Here is a 26,788-nt window from a genome sequence, read left to right as displayed (position 1 = left end):
TCCAGAGGTGAAGGGCAGACTCAGCCATGACGAAGGCTAGCACTAAAGGAGAAGGCTAATCAAAAAGTAGTCCAAAAACACTTCATTCAACCTACAACTGCTTGTGAAGTCTAATTACTCTCTCCCAAACAAGCATCTAAATCGAGCTGATAGGGCAATGCACCATTTAAGATAGAAAGAATTACCACAATACTAGCAGGTCGTACCATGGACGAAAACTTCACAAGGTGAAATTTGCATGTCCGCAAATACGGCAGAAGCATGTACCATTACCACAATACTAGCAGGTCGTACCATGGACGAAAACTTCACAAGGTGAAATTTGCATGTCCGCAAATACGGCAGAAGCATATACCTAGATGAATCCAAGAACATTTCCGAACTCATCCTCTAAAAACACAACATAGTGCAATTTCAATCTCGTGATAGTCACTCAAAAGATTGAAAACGATAAACTCCGTCACCCATAGCAACAGGGACTAGCTACTATGACATCCACACTGACGTCGTCAACACCCAAGAGTGTATCTTAAGAAAAACCAAGGGACCACAAATCACCATAAAACTTTCCCTATACCACACCTCTCTATTAAGGGAGTGCTAATACATCCTTCCTGAAATTTAGTCGTTTTCAATAAAGAGTCGCATCCGAATGCATGCTTTTAAAATTGACTTTGTTTTTTGGAGTATCACATCCAACAGAGCCTGCCTTCACACCAATTTGACATGGACGCGAACTTCTGTAAATAGCTCCTATATACCTAGATGAATCCAGTAACATTCCCAAACTCATCCTCTAAAAACAACATAGTGAAGTTTCAATCTCGCAATAGTCACTCATAAGATTGAAAACCATAAACTCCATCACGCATAGCAGGGACTAGCTCCAATGGCATCCCCACTGACATCATCAACGCCCAACAGTGGGTGTAGACCATAGTATAAAAGTATGATCTCACACATACAAATCCACACACCCACGCATACTTGAGTATCCATTTATACACAGTCTTCGTACTAAGTTTCTGTCGGCACTCCGGAGATGAAAGGCAAACTCAGCCATGACGAAGGCTAGCACTAAAGGAGAAGGCTAATCAAAAAGAAGTCCAAATCTCTTCATTCAAGCTACAACTACTTGTGAAGTCTAAACAATTTCATTTTAGTCTCTCCCAAACGAGCATCTAAATCTAAATCTAGCTGATAGGGCAACGCACCATTTTAGATAGAAAGAATTATCTTCTGTAAATAGCTCCTTTCAGAGTTTTTGTGTATTGTCTATGGTTAGGGTCTGCGATACCATTGCTGTTGCATAACGATACTTTACCGAAGGACCAGTATATATCTTCCAGAAGAGATCACAGAGAAAACAATAAAGGGCATTTAAGTTGAGCTACATTTGTAAGACGTTGTAGAGAGTATCAAAATTGAAGTACAGTACAAAGGGGAACGAGCACTAAAATCAGACATGGTGTAAAAATGTTACATGTGAATTTCCAAGATATCAGAGTCTATTGCCAAGACGATCTTAATGTGTCTTCAGAGAGCTCAACGTCTCGTTAAAATGTACAAGTGCCTCTGATCAGAAAGACTGCCTTCATTTACTTCTGGCCATCAAAGTACAAACATACACATTACATAATATCTAATTTCTATATTTCTACCCGCTGTGCCGGAACTTCTGTTCTCTGGCAACCATCAAATCTTGAAATCCTTGAAGAACATATGCACTTGACTGCTTCCATTTTTAGAAGCTGCAATTATATATTCAAGGGGGATTACTATACTAACATGCAGCTAGCTGCTCTTTTGAACTCGGCAAAGACCACCACCTTGCAAGCTTCTAACAGCCACTCTGACTGCTCCTATGGCCCCTAATTGCTTAATCTGAGGAGTCATGCCATTGCTTAAACACGTCTCTTCATCAGCAAATGTAACATCTGATTGCACTCCTACCAAAAAGGCAACCTGCAATCAAACAAAAAACCACTCATTATGTAGATCAATTTGCTAAATTCTCAAGCGTCCCAGGAGAAGTACATATCAAGCTGCATTGCACTTCATAGCCTCAAGATTGTGGCAATGGAGAAGAAAAACTATCAAGCAGCTATACTTGAATGCGCTTATGCAACTTAGACAACACAAGTCTACTTTATACTTGAATGCGCTTATGGAACTTAGACAACACAAGTCTACTTTTAAATCAGTCAGAAACAGAGCTTCAAAACATCTACACGCACAAAAACTTCAAAAGAAAAAAAGCCACTGTAGTTACACATAGCAGGATCTCCCAGATCCATTTTACATGGCCATATTGCAAGCTTCTGAAGAACGTGCGAGTTCCAACAAATGAACTTCAACTATTAAGGAAACCAATAATTACTCTAAGCACTAGCAAATTTCAACTGACAATCATTTGTATGATGTGCAGTTGTACCTTTCCTCCAGAACTTCTTACTGGTGCAATATGTAAGAAATTCCAAAACGGTGTCTTATCTTTCCTGCAAAAACAAAAGAAGTATGCTCAGACATAGGACTGAGACTTCTTTTAGTTTAGATAAACAAAAGAATGGGCCAAACTGGAAGTGATGAAATTGTAAAACCTCATAGAGCAAAGAAATAAGCACAATACGCCATTCAATTTCCTACCTGTAATTCAATATTCTAACAGTGCAGGGCTTCTCCGCTTTTAACGACTCCCGTATCTGTGGCAAAAATAAGAATGTGACATCTGCATTAAATCTTCCAAATATAGAAAGACCAAAGGTATGCAATCAATCCAGCAGCAAAATGTCTAATCTCTAATGCATGTAAGAATCAAGTGCTCATGACATGTAAAGAATCAATGTGTTCCCTTCCCACCAAGGATTCTGACCCACCCAACTTGATCCAGCAAATGCAGTAATCAATATATCAATGATATGTCAACACCATTCTAGCTGGTGAAAAAGAAGTCTCTCTCTCTCTCTCTCTCTCTCTCTCTCTCTCTCTCTCTCCACCCCCTTCTTATCTGCACAAACCAGACATCATACAGCATGCACACTCCTTAAGGCTAGACGTTATTACATTTTGTCAATGTACAATTACCCGAGGAAAAAAAAAGGGACAGTGAGGAGTAAAAAGGTAACAGCTGACTGCTTATTTTCTTTATCACCAGCACAGACTAAATTAGCCAATGATCCACGTATGGTCGAAAATCCTTTCCCTCTGACCTTAGAAAACGGTCACGTATGTGCCCCACCACTTCCACTTCGATGCAATATTTCTATTAATTAATTTGTCGTGTCTCTTGCATTTTGCATATTAACCTAAGGTAATCGGTGTAGTAATCGCATTAATCGAATTAACCTTCTCTGCCTCTGCCCTTTCCTCTCTGCCTCTCTGCTTGCCCCTCTCTGGCTCTCCCCTCTGCCTCTCTGCCCTGCTCTCCTCAGGCCTCCCCTCTTCCTCCGCTCAGCTTCCACCCTCTCCCTCCCCTTTCATTGACGGGAGCCTTTCACAGGACCCCTATCTGCACTCTATCGGCCCACCCTCCTCCTTTTATGCTATCCAGCGGTGGTGGAAGCTTCTGGATGCCAGAAGCTTCTGAAAGAAGCCTCGCCTCCCCCGTGCAGTCCTTCTGGAAGCCTCACCTCACCCCGCGCAGTCCTTCTGGATGACAGAAACTTCTGGAAGAAGCCTTGCCTCCCCCAGCGCAATCCTTGATCGCACATTAATTTGCTCCTTAATTGAGCATTATCCTAAGAATCTACAAGCCCCCCCCCCACCGCTCAGCCCGCGAAAATAATTAATGGGAACCCAAAACATTCGACGGGAGGCCCTATTGAGGGGGGATGAGAGAGGGAAGAAAGAGGGTGCGCGCGTGAGAGAGAGAGAGAGAGAGAGAGAGAGAGAGAGGCCCTTTCACTTGAGAGAAAAGTCCAGCTAAAAGAGGGTGGGAAAAACTTGAAAGCTTGAGACAGAGGGAGAACAGCCATGGTAGTATATCCCTCAGGGACTAACATGTGGAAGGGGATGCTTCAGGAGTTCACACCAAATGACTTCAGAGGGAAGCTTCAGAAATGAAACCCTTTGAGCAACGAACCATTTTACATATCAAGCTCAAATTTATCATACTTTTCAAATTTGCACTTTTCTCAACCTCGATGATTCAATTTAAAATTCCTATGTATGCGAGCTGTAATCATTCAGTCAAGCAACGTAGTAGCCCCGTTCAATCGTTAGGTATGCTTACCCTCAATGCTGACTCCAATTGATTCAAGAAGCCAGGATTTGGGCCTGTTCTCAACGCAGAAACACAAAATTGCAGACAGCTTTTCACACGAAGAGAACTAAGAAGTGCTTCAGAATCCTCATGAAAGGCAACCATCATCAAACACTGTGAAAGCACGGATCTAGAATGGACTCTTGAGTACAGCTGATCAACTAGCTGAGTTGGTCAATTTTGAGGTTTGCAGGCCACATACTCTATAAGTCAACAAAGCCAAGACGGTGAGACTTGGTGATAGGACAACCCTTAAGGCTGCAGCAATTTTTGCACCATTCAAAGACCTCCCTGTATTTAACTACTTCTTGACTTAGTAAACCTGCAGAAAATGATCGGACCTCCTTGTTTTTTCTCTGACCTCTTTTTCTTCTGTGGATTCTACATTTTACACGTTGGCCACATTTGCCAAATTATATCGAACTGTATTATAAATTGGTGTACAGGATATCACAAACAGAAAGAGTCCAAGCGACACCAAATACTTGAGGCTTGAACAGAAAAAACAGAAGGGTCACGAGAAATAAAATTACCTGCTGAACTGCTTTTGGATCTGTTTTAGGACCCTGTAAAAATCTGCAATTGCGGCCAACGACTTCCTCACGACTATACCCTGCAATGCAAAAACAGTAATCCCTTGATAATGAAGATTTAAGCGCTAAGTATGCAAACAACAGCACCCCATCTATTATGAAGCATATCGCTAAAATAACATTCCAACGTAATATGTTGTCAATCGAAGAAACCTTCCCTCGACACTACAGGAGGGAAGGTCATTTCCGAAAGAGATGAGTTACCATGTCTAGGGATGAAAATTGTTAGGTCATTTTCCGGAAAGATGTAGATAGTACACAAAGGCTAAACTGGAAAAGGTTCAATCGCTTAACGCTACCGAAGGCAAATTCATGACTCAGGGCTTAAGCACATGGAACAACCCCTGCACCCAGAAAAGCTCGCATGCCATCTTGAAATAAATATCAAGAGTTATTATGTGCACAATGACGCAAAGATCGTTCGCCATGCGGACAGCCCTCATAGGCTTCCCACCAGGCAGCTTCTCAAAGGCACTGCTGTCAATACGGTAAAACGACTAGCTGCTTGGAGGCAATATTGTCGAAACAATATGTAGGGCGAGGCGAATGCGAATCAGCACCAGCAGGATAGAACGGTTTAAGGAGGGCATTACGGACCATTAAACCACCAAACACTGCAATTCCAACTTTATCACTACAAAAATCAACAACACAAGGAGAGTTGAGCTAACTACCCGTTAGCTGGAGGAACAAGTCACTGGCGAAAACGATCGGTGTATCGGGTAGAAGCGGATTAGCTCTGCATCAAGTACTCTTTGTAAGTACAAAGGAAGAACTCCTCAAAATCCTGCGCTATAGAGAGGAGCAGAAGTTGACAAGGGGACAATGCGTACAATACGAAGCTTTGCTGTACTTTTGTCAACGACAACATCAAAGATGAGCACACCACTCTTTCTTCTCCAGGGCGGGATGGGACAATCGTACATCTCGTCTCCGTCACGCCAGCACCCTTGCATCTACTAGATTCAGCGAGCTCCTTCATTACAGACTTTACTGAAGACGTGGCTTTTTCCTTATCTGCAGGCCCGGCCTCGCAAGTGTCTTCGTCGACGATGTCTGCCCCCGTGAAAGCAAGCAACTTCAGCTTGCAAAATATGGCAAAGAAAGCACCGCACTCAGTGACACATCAAAGAATTTTTACCTGTATCGTCGTCTATTCTGATATCAATAGAATTGCAATTGTCCGCATTGTCTCGCATGGACTTTGTAGTACCAAACTCAGCAACGCATCCGCCAATACCATTAGAAGCTTTGGCCATGGCGCCACTGGAGCAATAGCAATCAACACCCTGCGAGGGAATTCTACTGGATCCTTCCTGCTGGATGGGAGTCTGGACACCAACAAAATGCACAACCCTGCCATCATCTTTGGAGTAGACAGGCGCCATGTGGAAGAGGTTCCAGAAGGGCCTCCCATCCTTGGTGTAGTTGAGAATGGTGACTTGACAAGGCCTCTCTTCCCGAATTGCGTCTCGGATCTTGAGGACGGTGCCGCGGTCGGTGGCAGGGCCCTGGAGGAATCTGCAGTTGCGGCCGAGGACGTCCTCGGCGGAGTAGCCGGACATGTGGAGGAAGCCATCACTGGCGAAGACGATAGGGTGATCAGGGAGGCGGGGGTCAGTGAGGACGAAGTTGAAGTGGAATTGTTGGAGGGAGAGGGTGAGGGAATGGTGGTAGCAAGAGGAGAGGGAAGCCATGAGGAAATCGGAACGGGAAGGGGAGCAAGGGAGGAAGCGAGGGGGGGGAGGAGGGAGGGAGGGCAATTCAAGGCCCATGGGAGAAACAGCACAAAAATCTGTCAATGATTGGGGAGGATGATTGTTGTAGTTGGCATGAAGAAGAAGAAGGAAGAAGAAGAAGAAAAGGGAATGGACAGCAGGAGTATTTGATAAGGGGGGGAATGGAGCGATGGAATGGCTATGGGCAGGCTTGATAAAGGGCGGAATGGAGCGATGGAATAGCTGTGGGCGCGACCGGAATTGGGGTTGGGAGGAATGGAGCGATGGAATGGCTGTGGGGACGACCGGAATCCGACTCAACCCCTGTAACGGGTTTTATGTAGCCCCCGACAGATCTCGTCTAAAAACAAGAGCCACAAATTTCACAAAACACCCACATTTCCAGATTTTATAGATTTTGCTCACTCCACTCTGGCAGGATAAGGATGATTGATCACCAGCATATCTCCTCTTTTGCCTGTTAATCTCCCTTTCACACTCGCAGCTCACACTCCTCAGCTCCCCTGTTGATGCTCATATCACCCCCCACTCTTCAAAATCTCCCTTTCCCACTCCCTTGCTTTCTCAGCTCTGGCCACGAATCTGTTTTAGCTCTGTCTGCATCTGAAAATCCCTTCCCTCCCTCTCTCTCTCTCTCTCTTTCAATTCTTGGCTTTTAGCATCAATAGGACATCAGATCCTGCACGCATCTTTGTCCTTCCCCTCCCTGCTTCTATTCTCCCCTTCACCATGCATGAATCTCTCCAACGTATTTGACCGCTTCCTTTGCACATTCTTTCGTATCCCTCTGTCAACCCACATCCCTAGTCTCTCCTGCAGTGCCGTTAATAACCAAATAACTTGGCTGCAAGCTCCATACACCTCAGATCTCTCTCCTTACCCAAATCCGTCTTGCAGAACATCAATATACCTCTCTCTCTCTCTCTCTCTCTCTCTCGCCCTTGTTCCTCAATCACCAATTTACCAAACATTATTTTCCCCACACTCGCCAATTGCCCACCTGCACTTCTCTTTCCGACATTCACGAACACATCCCAGTCTCCCGCTCTCGTTCAACTTCTCAGGATCACACCCAAAAAAAATATCAACCACTACGCTACCAAGCTCCTACGGCCCCTCCACCGCACCAAAACAACAGTGAACAGACCCACCAAGATGTAAACATTGTAAAACGTCTCTCTCTCTCTCTCGCGCGCTCGCCCTCGATCTTTCGCGATGGCAAGTTGGAGCCAAATGATGAACCTCCGAGGGTTCCCCGACAACAGCTCGCTGCCTACCGAATTCAATCACCTACACTGACGTCACGGCAGAACGAAAATCCAATAACGGCCCACAAAAAAGGAGCGAGATGACGGTCTGCGGCATTCAAGGACCTAGCAGAAACGGGATAGCGCTCACAAAATAATGGGGAAAGCAAAAGAAAGGGATCCAGATGGCCGTCTGCGGCGGGAGGGAGCAAAGCAAAGCGGCAGGTGATGGGAGGTGGTGAAGCGCCAGGACGGGTACGCACGCGGGAAATGCAATTCGTCGCTAAACGGCGGCGCCAAGATGGCGGGACCCCCAAACATGGAAGGTACGTCACCTATTTGGCGGTTCAGCCAAAGACGCCTCCCGCCCGCCACATTCAGCGTTGCCCCTCTGGAAGATTCGCACGCCTCACACGTGTCACCTCATCTCCGTCACACCTGCCCCTATCGTGCCACTTGCCCTTTTTGAAAAACCACATCTTTTCCTTTCCTTTTTTGAATATTTGTTTTGGTACAACTTATCATTGACAAAATTATAAGGGCGCGGCATTGGCCCAACTTTATAATCCTTGAGGTGCCAAATCCAATGCGTGCAACTTAAAGAACACAAAAGTTTATTTACATTTTTTTTTAAAAGAGAAGATTTCTTATAAAAGATTTGTCTTTCATGGTGGAGGTGCTAAACAATACCATGCAACTTGTACATGAGGTGCATGTATATGCTAAGACATGGCCCATGAAGAGACTTTATGAGTCATGATAACTCATACAACTTTCTGAAGAGCTCCATTTAACTTGTTGGGAAGCGACCTTGACTCTCTTTTGATCATTTAAAAAGGTCCTCCCTTTGATAGAAAAATCAAAATTATACTCTTCGAAGGTAGTTGCAAGTTTTGAAAATTCACTTTGGATTTGAATACGTTCTTATCACATGCTTGCCTCCATTTTCCATGTACTTTGGAACATCACAACTTGCATCTCCAAAAAATTGCTTAATGAGCCATAAGAAAGGTTAAATTATCCTCTCCTATACCCTTACTTTAGAGGTGCCATTGCCAAAACAACATTGGGTTGGTGAGTAAAGTCAACAACTCTCTCTCTCTCTCTCTCTCTCTCTCTCTCTCTCTCTCTCTCTCTCTCTCTCTCTCACGCACGTGAACTTTATCCATATTTAGGTTTAAGAGACTAGATTTTTTATAGACTTGAAGTGCACTTGTATCACTATGCAAAATAAACAAAACATGATACTTGGTTCTCGATGAATATAAAAGAGGGCTTATAAACAAGTTGTTTCCCCCTTTTTTTGTGCCCAACTTGAAGAAAATAGCTTTCTTTGAACAAATTGAGTGGTTAGGAGATTGTAGTTGTGGGTTGTCTTGTTCACGCCTTTGTCCAAAGACCCTAAGCTATGGCCACCAACCATTATGTTAGCTTAATGATCTTAATAGTTTGGTTATGGTGATTTAATGAAATTCAATTTCTATGGGTATTCCATTCGTGTAGCAATTGCTCTTCATATATAATGTCAAAGCAAGTCAACCAAATGGTTTGTGTTCATATTGCGCCATTCATTTCTTTAATTTTCAAATCACGATGACTTCCTTCTTTGAAGAGCTTTTGACATAATTTTGAGTTGATATTGTCTTGCAACATCTACCATTTTCGTCGTGCATCTTTGTAATTCTATCCCCACTACGCTATAAATTGTATCCTTTTTCGAAGAAAATAGAAATTTTTATTATAAAATTGAGATTTTTCCAAATGTAGCCTCTAATCAAAGGGTAGCTTTCAAAAAATTAAAGCCCACATTATAAGTGGGCTCTTGGAGCAAGATATGCAAAAAAATAGTCTGAATAAACTGAAACAAGCCCACATTAGCCTAACTCCTCGAAAGACTAATGCATTTTGGAAATACCAAATGTGTTGCAAAACTGTTGCACGGACCAAGGTATATGCACTTGGTAAATAGTCTTTCATCCCCAATCTCCCAACAATACAATCTTCCAACGACAAGGAATATATACGTGTGCCTTGGCTAACAATCCATGTTCTTTCTGCCAAATACCAGGCACTTCACAACATGACCAAAAGAGATGTAGATGATTTTCGGTATTGACAAAGCAAAGAGAACCGGTTGTAGGTATGTCTTCCCACTTCCCCACACGTTCTTTGTGGGCATCTTGTGAATTGTAATTCACCACCACATCACGTAATTGAGCTGAGGGAATGGTGTTGCATTCCATACCCTTTTCAAATGCATTAATCATACATTAGGCGAGTCTCTGCGGGCAACAGGTCGCTAAGCTAAGCTATGGAATCTCTAGGTCAGTACGCATCGAGTAGTTAAAATGATTCAATCGGGAGATCTTCTTGCCTCGTGCATTTTTCCAACCCTGCAAACGATATGACCTAGCAAAGGTAATGCTAGTAGGCCAATAGGGAATCAATCTAGCAATTGTTGGACTCAAAAAAAAATCTTGCAAGCCAAAAGTTGATATACATTATCTATCCCTTCCAAGCTACGCCAAGAAGACATGATCAAGTTCCAAAGGTCCACCCATGTACATAGGCCACAATCATGCAGTCTCCTCACCATACACGGATTGATCTAAACCCTGGCAACCTGATTATGAAACGGCCAAGAGTTTATCCGAATGTTGTTGCCTAAGGACAAACCCTAACCCTAGTATTAGAGAGTTCAAGTATGTCTTCATCTTATCTTCATTTCCAATGTATTGTACGATGAACCGTCTTACAATGTGCACTTCTCTCTCTCTCACCCCTATCTTCCAATATGGTATTAGAGCCTATGATCGTTCTATCCCACATTAATTTTTAAATGCCTACCTCCAGTAGTTTTTCCCCCCCTTCCCAAGGGCAATGCTATCAAACTAGTTCGTCATGAAGCTAGTACAATCTTCAAGCTACTAGTCAACACACTGCTACTTATATGGATGTCTCTAGCCTACTAGTCCCTAATCAAATTGAAAATAATGATTCTGGAGCCGGCCTAGAAGACCACAGAATGTAGAGATGTGCAAGATGTTGTGCCTTGATAGGCCCAAGACCTCCGGAGTCTTGCTTACAGTCCTTACCACCTACTCTACATGCTGCCTCGCGTCTGTCTATGTGTGTGTATATATATGTTTTGTGGTACTTTATAAGTATTTTTAAATTTAAAATGAAAAACGAGGTACCATTGGATTTTTATGGCATGATTTTTCCTTTTAAGATCGTCTTGGGTGACGCCAAATGGCTTTTGGGACATATATTTCTCTGTCTCTTTATATATAAGGATGACAAGGCCGGAAAGGTAAGACCAGGCATTTCATTGTCTCTTTGTCCCTGGCTTTCTTTCTGATGCTTGAGTAGTCATACCATTCCAAAGATCTATTTGAGTAGTCCTTGAAATTCTCACTATAATGCTTAGTCTTTATTGTGCCCTGAGTGTAGCCTATTTGAACAAGGACTGGGTGTTAGACTCGTAGAATGCTAGCTACTGTTTCACATCGTAAATGATGCGAATGTGTCTATCCATCTATCTATCTATCTATCTACACACACGCGCACGTGCATGCGCACACACACATATTAGAGAGAGAGAGAGAGAGAGAGAGAGAGAGAGAGAGAGAGAGACTTACAAGATATTAAGGAAAGAATCTTCATGTGTTTCATGGCCTTTGCAGTATGCAAAGAAAGACTTGACGAAAGATTTTTCATTGGCTCATGGAAAAAGAAAGAGATGCACTTTAGTACCTTTTGAGGATATAAGATTCATTTGGTTTGTGGCATTCAATTTGTGAGTCAAGGGAGATAGCGTCTTCATCATTTCAACTTGCCATTCAAGCTTTTATGTACTAAACACCATGTGCATTTGTGGATTAACCTACTGTGGTAAAAAAAGGGGGTTTAGAAGCCCTAAAACTAACCCTAAACAAATGTTTTATATATTCAATTCATTCCAACTAACCTAGTTAGAAATTTTACTCATTTTCCTCTAGTTGTGCTATCACTCCTCCCTCTACTCTCTACTCTCCTTTAGCTATGCACTCTATCCTTCTGCACTTCCTCCTCCCCTCCCTTGACTTTGTTATGGTACTATAGCTATGGTCTGATGCCTTCCATAAAGGTGTAGTTTCTCCACTCCTTTTTTTGGCGATGAAAGGAACTTCTATTAATGCTTTGAAATACCAACCATACACATCAACAACAGCAAATCCAAAAGGTGTTGACCATGGGAAAGATCTGAAGGAATCTTTATCATCTCATAAGAGAAAGCAACCTATTTCTAAAGAAACCAACACACTGCCTAGGGCATGTCCAAAGCAAGAGCTAGCAGCCAAGGTGGTGGACTATACAACCAGCAAATACCTCTTGTGATGAGGATTAAAAATGTCGTTACAAAAATGCTTTCATCTTTTGGCAACCGCTTTAGAACTGAAAGTCCCATCCTCCCAAATGGCATGTAGGGTGTAGATGAGATCCTACCAAATGTGACAAGAGAAGCCACCAAATGGATCTGTTGACCTCCCATCAACAAGCTACAACAAGTGACTCGTGTGTTCCAGATAGTGATGCTAGCAACTATCTCCCAGACCCTATCCTCTACTAATGAAGGTAGGAGGAAGGTTCTAGGTGAACGTGGCGGGGAGGCATCACCTCATATGTGTCAATCCTAGCTGCATGTTGGCCCTAAATCCAGAAGACTATAGCGGCTAGATCTATCCAGAAAGCATGTCCCCTCTCCACCACCATCTCCGAAGTGAAATCCTGCTACATCTACAGGGTGCTCGCCCATATCCTCAAAGGTACTGATCAAATCCACTGTGCTACTAGGCATCTCTAAAGACAGTGAGGTATCATCTCGATCACCCTATCCATATAGCCCTAGCAGCTACCATCCACCCACATCTGCTCTACCCATGGGCCGCTGGGCAAGCACCCAGGCAAGCACCCATGAGCTATCATCAAGAAGAAGTATGAGATCTTCTGTGGTCGTAGGCTGGTCTAGAGATCCGACCAAAAGCGAGAGATATCGTCACCCTCCTCCTCAACCCAATGGTGCTCTCGAGACGGGCTCCAAGCTCTTACCTCAAGTTGCAAGTGATGGATGAAGCCCTATGATGCTGAAGGAACGACACCCTAAAAGGCACTCTAGTCCTCGAGAGCTGACTCGACCAAAGATGCAAGGTCCAGGTAGTGCTCAATCCCTCCCACCAACATTTTGGAATCACTATGTCTATCTCTATCGACCATGTACCCACCCCTTGCAGGTGTGAGAGTGCCTACTGCTTGGACTCCTCGTCCAAAAGGAGCTGTCTCCCAAGTATTGAAAGACCTCACGAGACCACTATCCCACTGTGCCTAACTAATATGTGTCCATTGTCCGAGCATACATCCAACCAAGTCTCGGATCTCAAGATGCCAAAAGGTTGGCTATTGAGATCGAACTTCTCATGCTATATTGGTATGTCAATAAATAAGCCCTATTGACAAGTACTTCTAGACTCTAAAAAGGCTTATCATCAAGAGAGATCCCTTCCCAATGATGACAAAAGCCTCTAGGACTACTAGCACTGTCCACCTATGCAAGGAGTGTTTCTGATAAGCCCTGGTTGAAGCAAGTGCTTCCAAGGATCAGAACCTTGATTGAGACCACGGACCACCAGCTTGCCTAGGAGTGCTCTGCTCTACATCTCTGGGTCAATGATGCCAAGGACCCCTTAGGCATGTGGTATAATCACATTCTGGCACACCACCTTGGCTCGAGTGTTCTGAGTGCCATCCAATCCCGCTGTAAGAAGCTGTAAACCAAGCATTTGAGCTGTCCCATGCAACCCCTATGGAAGCACCCGCAAGAGGCTATGTAGTAATAGGATATGGCAATGAGGACTTGGTTGGCCACCAAGGCCCCACTTGCCAGAGAGAGTTTGGTCAAGCTCCAATATAGAAGCTTGCATGCACACTCTCTAATATCAAGGCAATCTGTTGCTCTACTAAAATGTCCATACCCACCTAGCATCCAAGATATCTCACTCTTTGTCCTTGCGGGATCCATCTGAAGCCCAGAGCTATCCCCCAATCTCGAATCCTCTAGGCCTCCTCAATTGCCATAAGAAAACCAACTGATTTGGCCAATTGATCCTAGTGCCAGATGCCACACAATAGGTGGCTAGAGCCTCCCTAGCCACCACAAGGCTCGCTGCCAAACCATCCATGTAAAGTGTTATGTCATCTGCGTACTTTAGGTCCTATAGCTCCTCCTATTGGACTTGATAGCCTCATCCCTATAAGGGCCCTGGCTTAAGAGCACAGGGAATAACCCATCACCTGTGCTACAAAAAGAAAGAGGAAGGGACAATGGGCAACCCTATCAAATTGAGTGGAAGAGAAAGGAAGCCTCGCTTGTATGGCCATTGATAAGCATCTGACTAGAGCTTCCTACATAGAAGGCTGAGACTCCTCTGATCTATTTTCCTAAAAAGCCTAAATGCTACATGGTTCCCTCTAAGAAAGACGACTCGACCTTATCAGATGTCTTCTCAAAATCCAACGAAGGATAGCAAGAGGCTATGGCTTCTCTTGAGCCCAATCCAAAGCCTCCCAAAAGGTGACGGTATTGTCTAGTATACGGCATTCCTAAACAAACCCTATCTGCATGTCATGGATAATGTCGACTAGATGGGGCCAAAGCCGTAAACTCAAGAACTTGTCCAAGAACACGGTGTCCAATAGAGTGATTTGCCTCCGCTATCGTAAGTTGGTTCTGTCTCCCCCCACCCCTTTGAGTTCAAACGTATCAAGGATTACCCAAAAGCGAGTGAGGAAAAGTGAGCGAAAGTGAGCAAGAAAAAGTGAGCAAGCCAAAAAAAAACAATCAAAACAGAACAATAATAGACTGACAAATACTTATTTTAGTAATTGTATAAGTTCTTCAAAAGTCGAGAGAGTTGGACCTATGTCATTGCCAAGGCATCATTAGTAAAGATACACCCTATCTTCGCCCACTTTTACTCATTTGATTTTTTGTAATCCTCCATAATCAAGTTGTCTCTCTCCACCAACATAAGTGAGATCACCAATGAAATCTTCCAGACAAGTCAAAAGTTTCATAGGACTTTTTGAATGGAATAGTCCACATTACATGCATGTGCAAATGCTTGGTTTTTGAGACTCTATTCACTCTTGGAACAAAACCCATATTTTTCCGTTTGCAGAAAAACCCTCCCTAACGAATCACTCTTACATCCCACCAATTCAACAAAATCTAAAGAGTAAGCACATCCCTTTCTTTAAAATGAATTTATTTCCAAAACAAATCAATCTTTGCTTATAGAAATCAATGGTAGAATCCAAAATAGACAACATATTGGGATTGTCCCTATTAGGTCAACTTTCCTCTAGATCTGATGTAAGAAATCGGCTAATTGTTTATTAAATTCACATTTTGATTCATGAATTTTCAATAAATGGTGCAAAAGGTCATGATAATCATCTAAATCATGCCTTGCTAGTCGTTTTGATATGTAACATGACCCCCTTTGGATTTGTAAATCAAACGATATAGGACGTTGAAATTCTCATCTTTTGGGCCAAAAGAGGGTGCGGGAGCGCGTTAACACGCTGCCTGTTTTGGCCAAAAAGATGAGAATTTTGGCATCACAAGCAGTGCGTTAACGCGCTCCCTCTTTTGGCCCAAAAGATGAGAATTTCGATGTCCTGTATCTTTTGAATTACAAATCCAAATGGGATCATGTTACATATCAAAACGAATGGCAAGGCATGATTTAGATGATTATCATGAGCTTTTACGTCGTTTAGAAAAAATTTATCCATCAAAATGTGAATTTAATGGAATTTTTGCTAATTTCTTACACTAGACTTAGACCAAGGCCACTTGTAATAACATGTTATGATCATGTTCATTGTTGAAGTTTTTATTGAATGATGCACTTAAAATATATACTACATGTTGGTAGCCAATGTAGACTTACAAGCTTATGTTTTCAAAATTATGGTGATACGATAAAGCTTTATTAATGATCAGTACATACATATAGTGAGGTTATGTTTTTCTCAAGTGATGCACTTCAACTATATAGTACCTATTATTGATAGCCAAAGTATTTCTATTTAAACTCATCTAATAGAATATAGAACACATTACTAATGTGCACTTGCAATGTTATGTTATAATTATGTTCAATGTTGAGGAAGCACTATAAATATTTATTAATGATAAGTACATACATACAATGAGATTATGTATTGGTAGCCCAACCATTTTTGCTTTGCTCGATTTTTCTCGCTCACTTATTTGGTCTTGCTCACTTGACATCCCTCGCTTGATCGACTGCCTCAAACATATCCATCCTTGGCTCAAGGACTGCGATAAAGAGCCTATATCAAAGATCTCCTAAAAAGCTAGCCAAACAAAGGACCTGGTGTAGAGTGTGCTCCTAGAAGCACCTAAAGAAATCGGTGTCACAAACCATCCTCTCCAGTGCTCTTTTGCGAGGGGAGGGCCCTAAGGACCTCTGAGAGCTCCTCATTTGTGAAATGTATCTCTAACTGTCTCTCTTGCTCTGTTGGGATCTGGGCCCAAGCTATTTCCTTGGCTGCAAGCACAGGTGGGGACTCCTCATTAGCATGAAACAAACTCCTGTGGAACTTCGTGGTCATCTTGAGAATCTTTTAGGGGTCCAAATGCATGCAGCCATCCACATCTCTTAGACTCTGTAGCTTCGATCCCACTAGCCTAAGTCCTATGTCCTGAAAGAATTGCTTGGTCATTTTGTTACCCTCTTGCACCCATCAAACTCTAGAGGAATGGTAGAAGAACTCCCCATCACAGGTCCCCATGTTCTGGAGATCAAGTTGCACGCACTCATGTCTATCTATAAGCCACTGTGACCCTAGGTCCTACTCGTTGAGGCACTCAATGGAGGCCGGGTCTCATCTCAAAGTTCATGTGGCTGGAGTTAGGTGGAATTGATGCAAAGCCTGGGACCGCAAGTCCTCGCTGCTCCTTTGGACCGCATCTACTACCGAAACAGCCCAACCGTCTTGGCCATCAACCGACTATCTCCAAATCATTCCTACTACCTCCTATACATCTTGCTTCTATAACAAGGAATCAAGAATGCGTACCCCCCTTTAGGGATTCCCTCGTCAAGGATGCTCTAGATGCAAAATAACCTAGGAATTGGTCGAACATTGTGGTGCTAGCCATCTTGCCATAGTAGCTCCTCCCCCATGCATTGCCCAGTCCCTAACGTAAAACCCTTTCGAACCTCTCTAAGAGTTCATCATGCTGATGCTAACCAAAAAAGAAGCAAAGGCTGCCTAGAAGTCCAAGGAATTTTGCCTTTTGCCAAGGGTCTCTGCCATATATCCTATAAATAAACTGCTCCCACATACTCTCTCTGTTATTGGCATCTCTGAGGAAGACGCCCCACCTTGCTCATCCTCCCCAAACTCTAAGTTAAAGTCTCCTCCAAGAATCTAAGAGTCTACATCCAAGAGGCTCTCCATCAACCACCTCTAAAAAGCAAGCCATTGTTGCTTATAAGCAAGAGCTATCCCGATCGAATGCCCATCTAGACTGCCCTGCTCTCAATATCTCCCACTAATCATCAGCATCTACTACCACCACCTTCAAAACACTCAAATGCATACCCCTATCCTTCTGCATACTGTGGGGGACCACACTTATTAACCCTGTGGCAACGAGGGCCAGAAGCACAGTCTAAGGCAATGAAGATGAGATCATTCTATGTGTAGAGTAGCGGCAAAGTTTCGCTTGTAATATCTTGACCTTGAAAGATGGTATAATGAATCACAACGGAAGAGGATAGTCAAAATCCTTTCTAGAAAAGATTCCACCATAATTGCAAAATCCAAATCTAGAGAGAGAAATACTAAAACTAGAGAGAGAAAGTTTAAAAGCCATTACTTTTTGAGGACCCCTATAAAAAGTACTAAAACCCCAAGCTGTTCCTCCAAAAAGTGTAGAGACTCTTACCCAAGAGATCTCCTACAAAAGAGGTCCCACCCTTGAGGTTCCTCCAAAAAGTGTAGACACTCTTACCAAAGAGGTCTCCTACAAAAGAGGTCCCACCCTTGACGTTCCTACCAAAAGTGTAGAGATTCTTACCCAAGCGGAACAGGTCCCACCAAGAAGTCTTCTACGAATTGTGTAGAGGCCGATAAATAGAAAGAATCTCCCACTCTTTGGGGTGTAGTGTTCAAGTTCACTTATGTGTCCATGTGATTGGTCTCCATTGCGTCCAGGCTCCCATACACTATCATGTTCATGTGATTGATCTCCATTGCATCCATGCTCCCATACACTATCGTGTGCTAGCATGCCCTCACCCTTGCACTCCATATACCCTTGCACTTCCACCTTCCATCTCCCTCTTCCTCCTCCCTCCTCCTTCTCCTGCCTCCTCCCTCTTCCTCCTCCCTCATCCTTCTCCACCTCCTACTTCTCCTTCCTTTTCCTTTTCCTCCCTCTTCCTTCTCCTTCCTCCACCTCCTCCTTCCTCCCTTGATCCTCCTCCTCAATCCTTTACCCCTTGAAGTCATCAAGGAGACTAGATCTCCAATCCTCAACCTTGAACTCCTCATAAACCGACAACCCTTTCTAAATCGTGGAACTCCTAGTTAGTCTTCTCAACCCTATCTCGACCTTGCAACCCCCTTCTAAACCCTTGAACTCCCAGGAGGTGCGAGCCTCCATCAATCATTCTGACCAAGTCCTCTCTCTCACATAAGTCCACACAAGATTTGCTTTCCATGCTTTATCCTACAATGAGCAATGACACGACTGTAGGTGACCAAAGCCCTCGGAACCCAGCATCTATTACCACCACTTTCAAAACACTCAAATGCATACCCCTATCCTTTTGCATACCACAGGGGGCCACACCAACGTTTCGCTTGTAATATCTTGATCTTAAAAGATGGTATGATGAATCATAATGGAAGAGGATAGTCAAAATTCTCTCTAGAAAATATTCCACCATAATTGCAAAATCCGGATCTATAGAGAGAAATACTAAAACTAGAGAGAGAAAGTTTAAAAGCCATCACTTTTTGAGGACCCCTACAAAAAGTACTGAGACCCCAAGATGTTCCTCCAAAAAGTGTAGAGACTCTTACCCAAGAGGTCTCCTACAAAAGATGTCCCACCCTTGAGGTTCCTCCAAAAAGTGTAGACACTCTTACCAAAGAGGTCTCCTACAAAAGAGGTCCCACCCTTGAGGTTCCTACCAAAAGTGTAGAGACTCCTACCCAAGCAAAGCAGGTCCCACCAAGAAGTCTTCTATGAATTGTGTAGAGGCCGACCGATAGAAATAATCTCCCACTCTTTGGGGTGTAGTGTTCAAGTTCACTATGTGTTCATGTGATTGGTCTCCATTGCATCCATGCTCCTATACACTATCGTGTTCATGTGATTGATCTCCATTGCATCCATGCTCCCATACACTACCGTGTGCTAGCATGCCCTTACCCTTGCACTTCTACCTTCCATCTCCTCCTCCTCCTCCTTCTCCTCCCTCTTTCTCCTCCCTCCTCCTCCTCCTCCCTCGTCCCTCTTCCTCCTCCCTTCTCCTTCTCCTCCTCCTACTTCTCCTTCCTTTTCCTTTTCCTCCCTCTTCCTTCTCCTTCCTCCACCTCCTCCTTCCTCCCTTGATCCTCCTCCTCAATCCTTTACCCCTTGAAGTCGTCAAGGAGACTAGATCTCCACTCCTCAACCTTGAACTCCTCATAACCCGACAACCCTTTCTAAATCGTGGAACTCCTAGTTAGCCTTCTCAACCCTATCTCTCTTCTGAACCTTGCAACCCCCTTCTAAACCCTTGAATTCCTTGGAGGTGCGAGCCTCCATTATTCATTGTGACCAAGTCCTCTCTCTCACATAAGTCCACACAAGATTTGCTTTCCATGCTTTATCCTACAATGAGCAATGACACGACTGTCGGTGACCAAAGCCCTCGAAACCTAGACTTGGGAGAGACAGAGACAGCACCACCTTCGGACCTCTCCCTAGCAAGAGATGGTGTCAGCATTTGACATCTACTATTGAAAATATATGCTCCTGAATCAAAAGAGAGTCCACTACCCATTCTACCACCACCCTCTAAAGCTCCTAGCAGTTTATTAGGGGCTTGGGAGAACAAGGATTGCTTATGAGTAGGAGTCTACACCACCACGTCAACTTTTGTGATTTTGAGGAGGGCTTGGAAGGGTAGTCCGCACTATGCATCGTCATACCAAAGGCATGACAGGTTCCAATCCTATCTTGAGGGTCCACTGCATTATCCTCTACCCCAACTTGGTTTTGCACTAGTAGAGTGATCGACACTTTACCTGAGTGTAATGCACCTTTGGTCCCATGTGCAATTACACCATTGTGAACCCTATGCCTAGCCTCTCAATGGAGAAACCTAGCTATAAAGTGGTGGAGTCACCATAGTTGAGCCAAATGTCAATCCCCTGAGAGCCCATCATGTGATACAGCTACTCCTCCATCATATAGTCAAACATAGTGGACACCCACTTCTCCTTTCCTAATGTGGGTGGTAATCAATCCCAGCAAGATTATCATCCATAATCACATGAGTTCCAACTGTCCCGGCGCGTTTTGTTCTACACAATACATTTTGTTTTGTTGTCCACTTTCCTCCACATGAACAAGCAAATGCCAGATCCTATTTGACCTCCATTTGCTTCAAGCTAAAAAGGGTCAGCTATCCATGTTACTTTCGTAGTAAGAAGATAGTACATGTTATATTGGCTGCAAGCTGAGCACCACTAAGCAAGTCATCTCTGCCATAATCCTACGCTTGATTCTTTTGGGCATGCAAACTTAAGTCTCCATATCCTACGCCTCGAAAACTTAGTCCTCAAAGTTTGCATGCCCAAAAGAATCAAGTGTAAGCGCATCCAAGTCCTTACCGTGTTTGTCAACATCTGCATCTTATATTTTGTCATATATTTGCTCATCATTGTTTGGCTCATGATCTATCTTTTCACCCATCAGGTGTGCTTCATTGTCACTCTTATCTAGGCTTGTTCCATCACTCTGCACATAGTTATTCCTTCCATTACTATGCTAAACCGCCAGCATCATCTGGAGCAATGTATTGTTCCTACAAACTAATATAACAACCCTCTTTCTCTTGCTATATCGATATTTGTTTCCATCATGTGGGCTGCTGTTTTTATTTGATCCACCACCCCACAAAACCCTTTTGCAATTGCAACTCTAATCGCTTGAAAATAACCAAATGTTTGTCTTGCATACATGGGCATCTTCAATGGCTTTGAAGCGTGATTTGGCTATGTACTAGGAAGAGAAAATAACAGGATTCCATTGGGCTATACATCATCCTCACGTTGAAGGTGCCGTCACCTTTTTGCAAGCTGCTCAACTCCCTTTATAAGCTGTCCAAAACTTCCTCCATAGGCATTTGACTGGCCCATGGTTTGTGATAAAGCTTAGTCGCCATCCCACTGTGCCAAACACATGCACGAGTGTTGGATTACTGTCAATTCCTACTTGCCTCACAACTCTAAATGCAATGGAGAGTGAAAGAAAGGTCGAGGATGAAGTTGCAATGCACTAGTCTAGCTCCCTGTAGGACCATTCCAATTTGATAGATATGACTGAAAATGTTGATATAGAAGCTCGAGAGAAAGGTCGATGAGGCGGCTTCAAAATGGAGCCCAAACAAGTCCGACCCGATATGTGGAAGGCTCTTCAAATAGGCTGGAAACTTTGTTTTTTCTTTTCTTTTCTTATGTGTGTGTGTTGGGGGTGGGGGGGGGGGGGGGGGGGAACCTATGACCCTTAGGATAGTTAGCCTAACCTAACCCCAATTGACACTTAACCTAACCTAATTAAGTTAATCCTAACTAATCCTAGCTAACCCTTACCTAAACCTAGCCTAGACCTACTAACCTAACCTAACTTAACCTAACCTAGCTTAACCTAACCTAACCAAACCTAACCAACTGTACTAACCCGAGTAAAAATAACCCAATAAATGACAAAAGGCAACGTATCCATGACACGATGCGACGGCCGACCAACATGTAGTTACGTGCAACGCACTGAAGGGGATTCGAACCCGATATCTCCAATAACGCTATCAGACGGCATGAGCAACAAGGCGCGTCGACATTTAGTTCGAGAGGCTACCTCTTTTCTGATTCAAAAATTCACGACCAAGGGCTGACACTGATTCCAAGAGCTGACGCTGATGCGATGAAGCTTGATTCAGGATTCAAACTGGTCGTCAATTGTTGTACGATGTACAGCCACTCCATGTGAATGGCTCGACGGTGAACAGCACGATGAGACTCATCTCTGACCAGATTCAGGCTAAGCGACCTCTCTGAAGGTAGATGTTAGGGCTCTGTGGTCGGGGTTGTCGGGTTGTCATTGGCAATGGCGTTGGTCGTCAAGCTCGCTAAACCACACCTCTACTTAGTTCATTGAAAACAACGTTCTTTGATAGCTTGATTCGTCGTTGGCTGTGCAAGCTTATAGCCTTTCAAGCTGTTCCAGTCAAATAGCGAGTTGGAGATTTCTTCTTGTGGAGACCATAAAATGACTCGCACCTACCTCAAACAAGTCATCTCCAAAGTGTGTCGTCGTGCCTGGCGTTGGTGCTGCGTGTTGCTACAACGCAGAATGAAGGGTGAAAGGGATAGCAAAGGTGCCAGATAACTTCGATACCACTGTATAAAAGGGGGTAGGGGCAGATTAGAGGAAGAGAAGGAAGGAGAAGGGGTAGGAGAGAGAGGGGAAGAGGTGGAAAGGAGAGAGAGAGAGAGAGAGAGATTGGGGGAGGCAGAGAGAGTAGGCAGCAAGTAGCACGAAGGAGGACCGTCAATAGGATTAGCTATCACATCAGAAGTGTTACAAGAGTGGAGGGCTTTCCCCTCCATTATCCCCTTGACCCTCACTAAAGCACCCCTAAATTAACCCCATTTTTCCCCTTCATTACAAGGCTGCTGCATCAAAATTACCTGACCACATCAATATCTGTCCAGCCAACCAATATAATGAATTTGTATGGTAACAACCATGCTGTTCAAGACAGTTGATATTATTTAACGGCACCAAGACGTGATCCTTCGAAAAATTAGACCAAGCAAACCGTAATTGCAAGATAATGATGAGACTGATACTATTTTGTCCGGACCCAAATATTTAACACCTCCATCCCCATGAAATGCTATCAGACAAATTTGCATCACAGATAATCCAAAAATGGAAGGCCAACTGCCAGTATTCTCCAGCCTGACCAAATCCTTCTTAATGCCTTAACAAGCTACAAAAGTAATGTATACTTGAGTTAACACTATCAATTTTCAACCATCGATTAACTGATCAGGTTAGAAAAAAAATAGCCCTGTTAAATTTAGGTCAAGGGTCATAGATGCATTAGAGCAATTAAAAATCAGCTTTCAACTATGTTGGCCTTTTTCCTCTTGCCTTTCACTTTCTCCTCCCTGTTTGTACGGAGATGTTGTGGCAAGAGTAACTGATGAGAAGACAGCTCTGCAATGAAGAGTACATTCTGAGCCCAGCCTGCATAGTTGCCGAACCTTTTCACAAAAGCCTCTGAAACAGCAGTGTGCAGCTTTGGCGTCAGACGTTCATGTGAAAGCTCCGGAGTGAAGTAAGTTGTGGCTATCTGGGAGGAGAGATTTGGCTTCAGGAATACAGTACCACTAGCATGGACTCCACAAAAGCTCTTTTCTTTATGAGAATCACAATTGCAGTTATAGTGAAGCTTATACCTGCCAAACATGTGTATCCACAGGGATTGCATGATGTTGATCCAGAGAAAAAAGGGCGACACATGCTGCCACCTTGGGCCCGATTCCAGGGAGAGAACATAGTTCTTCAAGGACATCCTCCAAACTGTGCTTTCTCAATGAAAAGAGCCATGTTTCACCACCACCTTTCTTCGTCTGTAGCTCTTTCACTGCTCCCACAATATATTTAGCCCTGTATTATTTCCTTAGCCAACTCGTAAGCAGCTAAACCGACAAAAAATGGCCCAAGTCTATCCAGGCACATGATTTCTTTTTTAACAGCTTTCATAAAATATCTAGTTCAAGTCCTTTTTATCAAAGACGAAAAATTTGCACTTTGGTTTAAAATAATTCACAACGCACATTAAATTTTCCATATAGACAACAGCCATACTCGTCAATGTTTCTGCAAATTCATAAATTAGTATTCCGACTGCTAATTCTACATTGATAAAAAGCCCAGGCATGACCGGAAAACACTTTGCTAATCATTCTTACCATGTGCTATCTTTCTATAGATATGACAGATTTTAAGAGCATCCTTCCATCATAGAACCATCTGCAAGGTTCAGCAAATGCAAGGAACATCAAAGGCAGCTCTACATTACAAGAAGCAACCATTAACCGGCACTTAACTATCACCATCACGTGAGCTGGCCCACATGCCAAGGTCTTCCACCCCCCTTGCCACCTTGACATGGGCATCCATAGCCCATGGCATGGCTGTCTAGGTGGCAGCCTCCAGCCCACAACAGCAGAATTGCAGCAGCAAACAGGTCCACGGACACGCAGGCTGCCACATGGCTTCCACACTCAACAGCACACACGGGTACAGGTGCAGCAGCAGCCAAAGGGCTGAGAGTAACAGCAGCATTGCAGCAACAGGATCGAAGCCGCTGAAATCAGCCATATGGCGCTGACATTAGAATTAGACACAAAAACATATGTATATGTATATGTTACACACACACGCATGCGTGTGTGTGTGTGCGTGTGTGTGTGTGTGTGTGTGTGTGGTTGTTGGGAGGTTGACTGTGTACGAGGGAGGAGGGTCCATCTGGTCCAACGTGCAAGAGGCCAGAGGCAATCTATCTGGTGTTGCCTTCAAGGAATAACTCCAAAGAGTATTGAGCCATCCCATCCTCAATAATACATACCTACACACATATACATATGTATGTGTGTGTGTGTGTGTGTGTGTGTGTGTGTCTGTGTCTGTGTGTGTACACACACACGTTTTTTTGTTAAAGGAGATATTTACACACACATCAGCCCGCTCCTGACCTCTCACACTTACCTTGACCCACCTCCTGCACTCTTTTCACTAAGGGTGGTATTAAGGACGCCGTGCTGAAGCTTCATAATGGCCGAGCGAAAGACCATGAGGGTTTATGCACTCAATTCAGTATCAAAGGCTTTGTGGAAATCCACAAAGCAACAATAAACCCCTCTGCTCTAAGCCCCTGCATCTCTGCGAAACATTTGACTTGGGTATCAAGTACTGATGCATAGATCTTGGACATGACATGTCCAATCATGATGGTCCTGTAGTTCATGGGATCCCTTGCCTTGGGAATAGGTGAAGTGGTGTTAAGGGTCCAGGTGCGTGGAAAGCCAAGGCAGACAACTTTATTAAAGAGCTTTGCTAGGATCAGGGCTAGGATATTAATCCCAAATGCAAAGTCTCAGGCCGAGTTAGGACAAGGGCTGGATGGACAGAGGAGATCATGAGTACTATCGGGGTCAGCCAAGGGTGTCCTCTTTCACCCACCCTGTTTGGCCTCTATAGATGAGCTCAAGATTTTTATGCACACTTTGGAAGGGCTGGATGCTCCCTTGCTGGTACTTTGATTCAGATCTTGCTATACGCAAATGATGTGGTGCTTTTATCCTCCTCTGCAGAGGGCCTTCAGAGTCCTTTTGTGAGTCACATGATTTGAAGGTGAGTCACATGATTTGAAGGTGAACCTTGGACCTAGGGGTTCTCTTTTCAGGTCCTATTTTTACGATGAGACCGACGAGGCAAGCTGGGTTAGGGTGGAGCGTCTCCCAAGTTCTCATGTTATCACGAATGATTCGCCATAAGCCATCGGTTCCCCACCAGATCATTCACACTGATTTGGATCATCTCCATTACAACTTGATGCAGCATTCCAGGTCATCATGTATCTATATTCATGTCACAGGGTACATGAACCGCACTTTAGGACGTCACCAAACTGCCATGCCTAGCACTGTCCTCTATGGCCCTAGTAGAGGAAGGTGACCAAAGATGCCGGTATGCACACACAAGCAGGTGGTTCAAGAGATTGGGGCTCCACATGGATACACTTCTCTCCTTCCACTACAACATTCACGCACTATTTCTCCCACTTAGGTATCATGAGGTCAACCATGTCATACACAAGGACCTCTTATAGCTACACACATTCCGGACTTGGTTGGAACCGAGTGTGCTCCCGATGAAGCTTGGCTTCTACAAAGATCACTACCTATGTATTTCTGACGCCCATTCATTGAGGATCTCTATTGGGCAATTCTGGGTTTCTTCACATCGACTCCGCATTGAGAGTGGACGAGCTGAGAAGTGCCCAACGAGAGGCGCATATGCACCTTGTACAATCACGGGAGCATTTCATCTTCAGATATCCAGTGTACTACAAGATCCGAGGCCGCTTTTACTCTCTCTTCAGAGATAGCTTCGGGCTGCTCTCTCGCTTCCTTGCCTTCCTAGACCAGAGATGTTTGGCCGCCTTCATCCATGAGGCAGTTAGACATCGAGCGCACTTACTTAGATCACAGAGACAGGGACGGGGCGCACTAACAGTCTTCTCATAGTATGATCACAGAGTTTTTCCAGCCAAACCACACAATTTATCACCCCGCGGGCCTCCGACACAAACAGGACCCGGAGCCGACGACGCGACATGTACGACAAAGGACGGAGAGCATATTATACTTGGAGACATCCCTTCCATGTTCAAGATTAGAGCGCAACCAACAGGGGTCACCATAGCCCTAGTCTGACACAAAGCCAATGCTAGGAGATCACACTGAGCAGCGCCCACAGATAGTCAACAGCGCTCTATCACAATCCCACCAGTCACT

At 44.0% G+C, this 26,788-nt stretch overlaps 2 protein-coding genes across 2 annotated transcripts in view; both read right to left on the bottom strand.

Moving 5' to 3' along the window:
• Window positions 1-1,471: 1,471 nt before the first annotated feature.
• On the bottom strand, window positions 1,472-6,785 carry PLPB (PAS/LOV protein B). Its single transcript, XM_087401923.1, has 7 exons — window positions 5,996-6,785; window positions 5,688-5,910; window positions 5,529-5,593; window positions 4,795-4,874; window positions 2,647-2,702; window positions 2,435-2,498; window positions 1,472-1,965 (listed from the first exon to the last, which is right to left on the bottom strand). The coding sequence occupies exons 1-7, from the start codon at window positions 6,627-6,629 to the stop codon at window positions 1,795-1,797; spliced, it is 1,293 nt and encodes a 430-aa protein (XP_087258049.1). The 5' UTR covers window positions 6,630-6,785; the 3' UTR covers window positions 1,472-1,794.
• Window positions 6,786-23,186: 16,401 nt separating this feature from the next.
• Window positions 23,187-26,788, bottom strand: part of OGG1 (8-oxoguanine-DNA glycosylase 1) — a 42,818-nt gene continuing 39,216 nt past the window's right edge. Inside the window, 2 exon segments of the mRNA XM_087372356.1 lie at window positions 23,187-23,556; window positions 23,663-23,873. Coding sequence (XP_087228482.1) covers window positions 23,320-23,556; window positions 23,663-23,873 — 448 coding nt within the window. The 3' untranslated portion in view covers window positions 23,187-23,319.

Source organism: Dipteris shenzhenensis, chromosome 3, assembly GCF_047967505.1.
Source record: "Dipteris shenzhenensis isolate YYH24624 ecotype China chromosome 3, Dip_SZ_1.0, whole genome shotgun sequence".
In the NCBI taxonomy this organism is placed as follows: domain Eukaryota; kingdom Viridiplantae; phylum Streptophyta; class Polypodiopsida; order Gleicheniales; family Dipteridaceae; genus Dipteris; species Dipteris shenzhenensis.
This window is presented reverse-complemented; position numbering and strand designations above follow the sequence as displayed.

What these genes read in the sequence shown, in the direction of transcription:
- PLPB (XM_087401923.1), bottom strand. Translation starts at nt 6,629, where the DNA reads ATGGGCCTTGAATTGCCCTCCCTCCCTCCTCCCCCCCCTCGCTTCCTC. An exon ending in GTTAGAATATTGAATTACAG is followed by an intron (nt 2,499 to 2,646) that starts GTAGGAAATTGA and finishes TTGTTTTTGCAG; the next exon opens with GAAAGATAAGACACCGTTTT. An exon ending in TAAGAAGTTCTGGAGGAAAG is followed by an intron (nt 1,966 to 2,434) that starts GTACAACTGCAC and finishes GTTTGATTGCAG; the next exon opens with GTTGCCTTTTTGGTAGGAGT.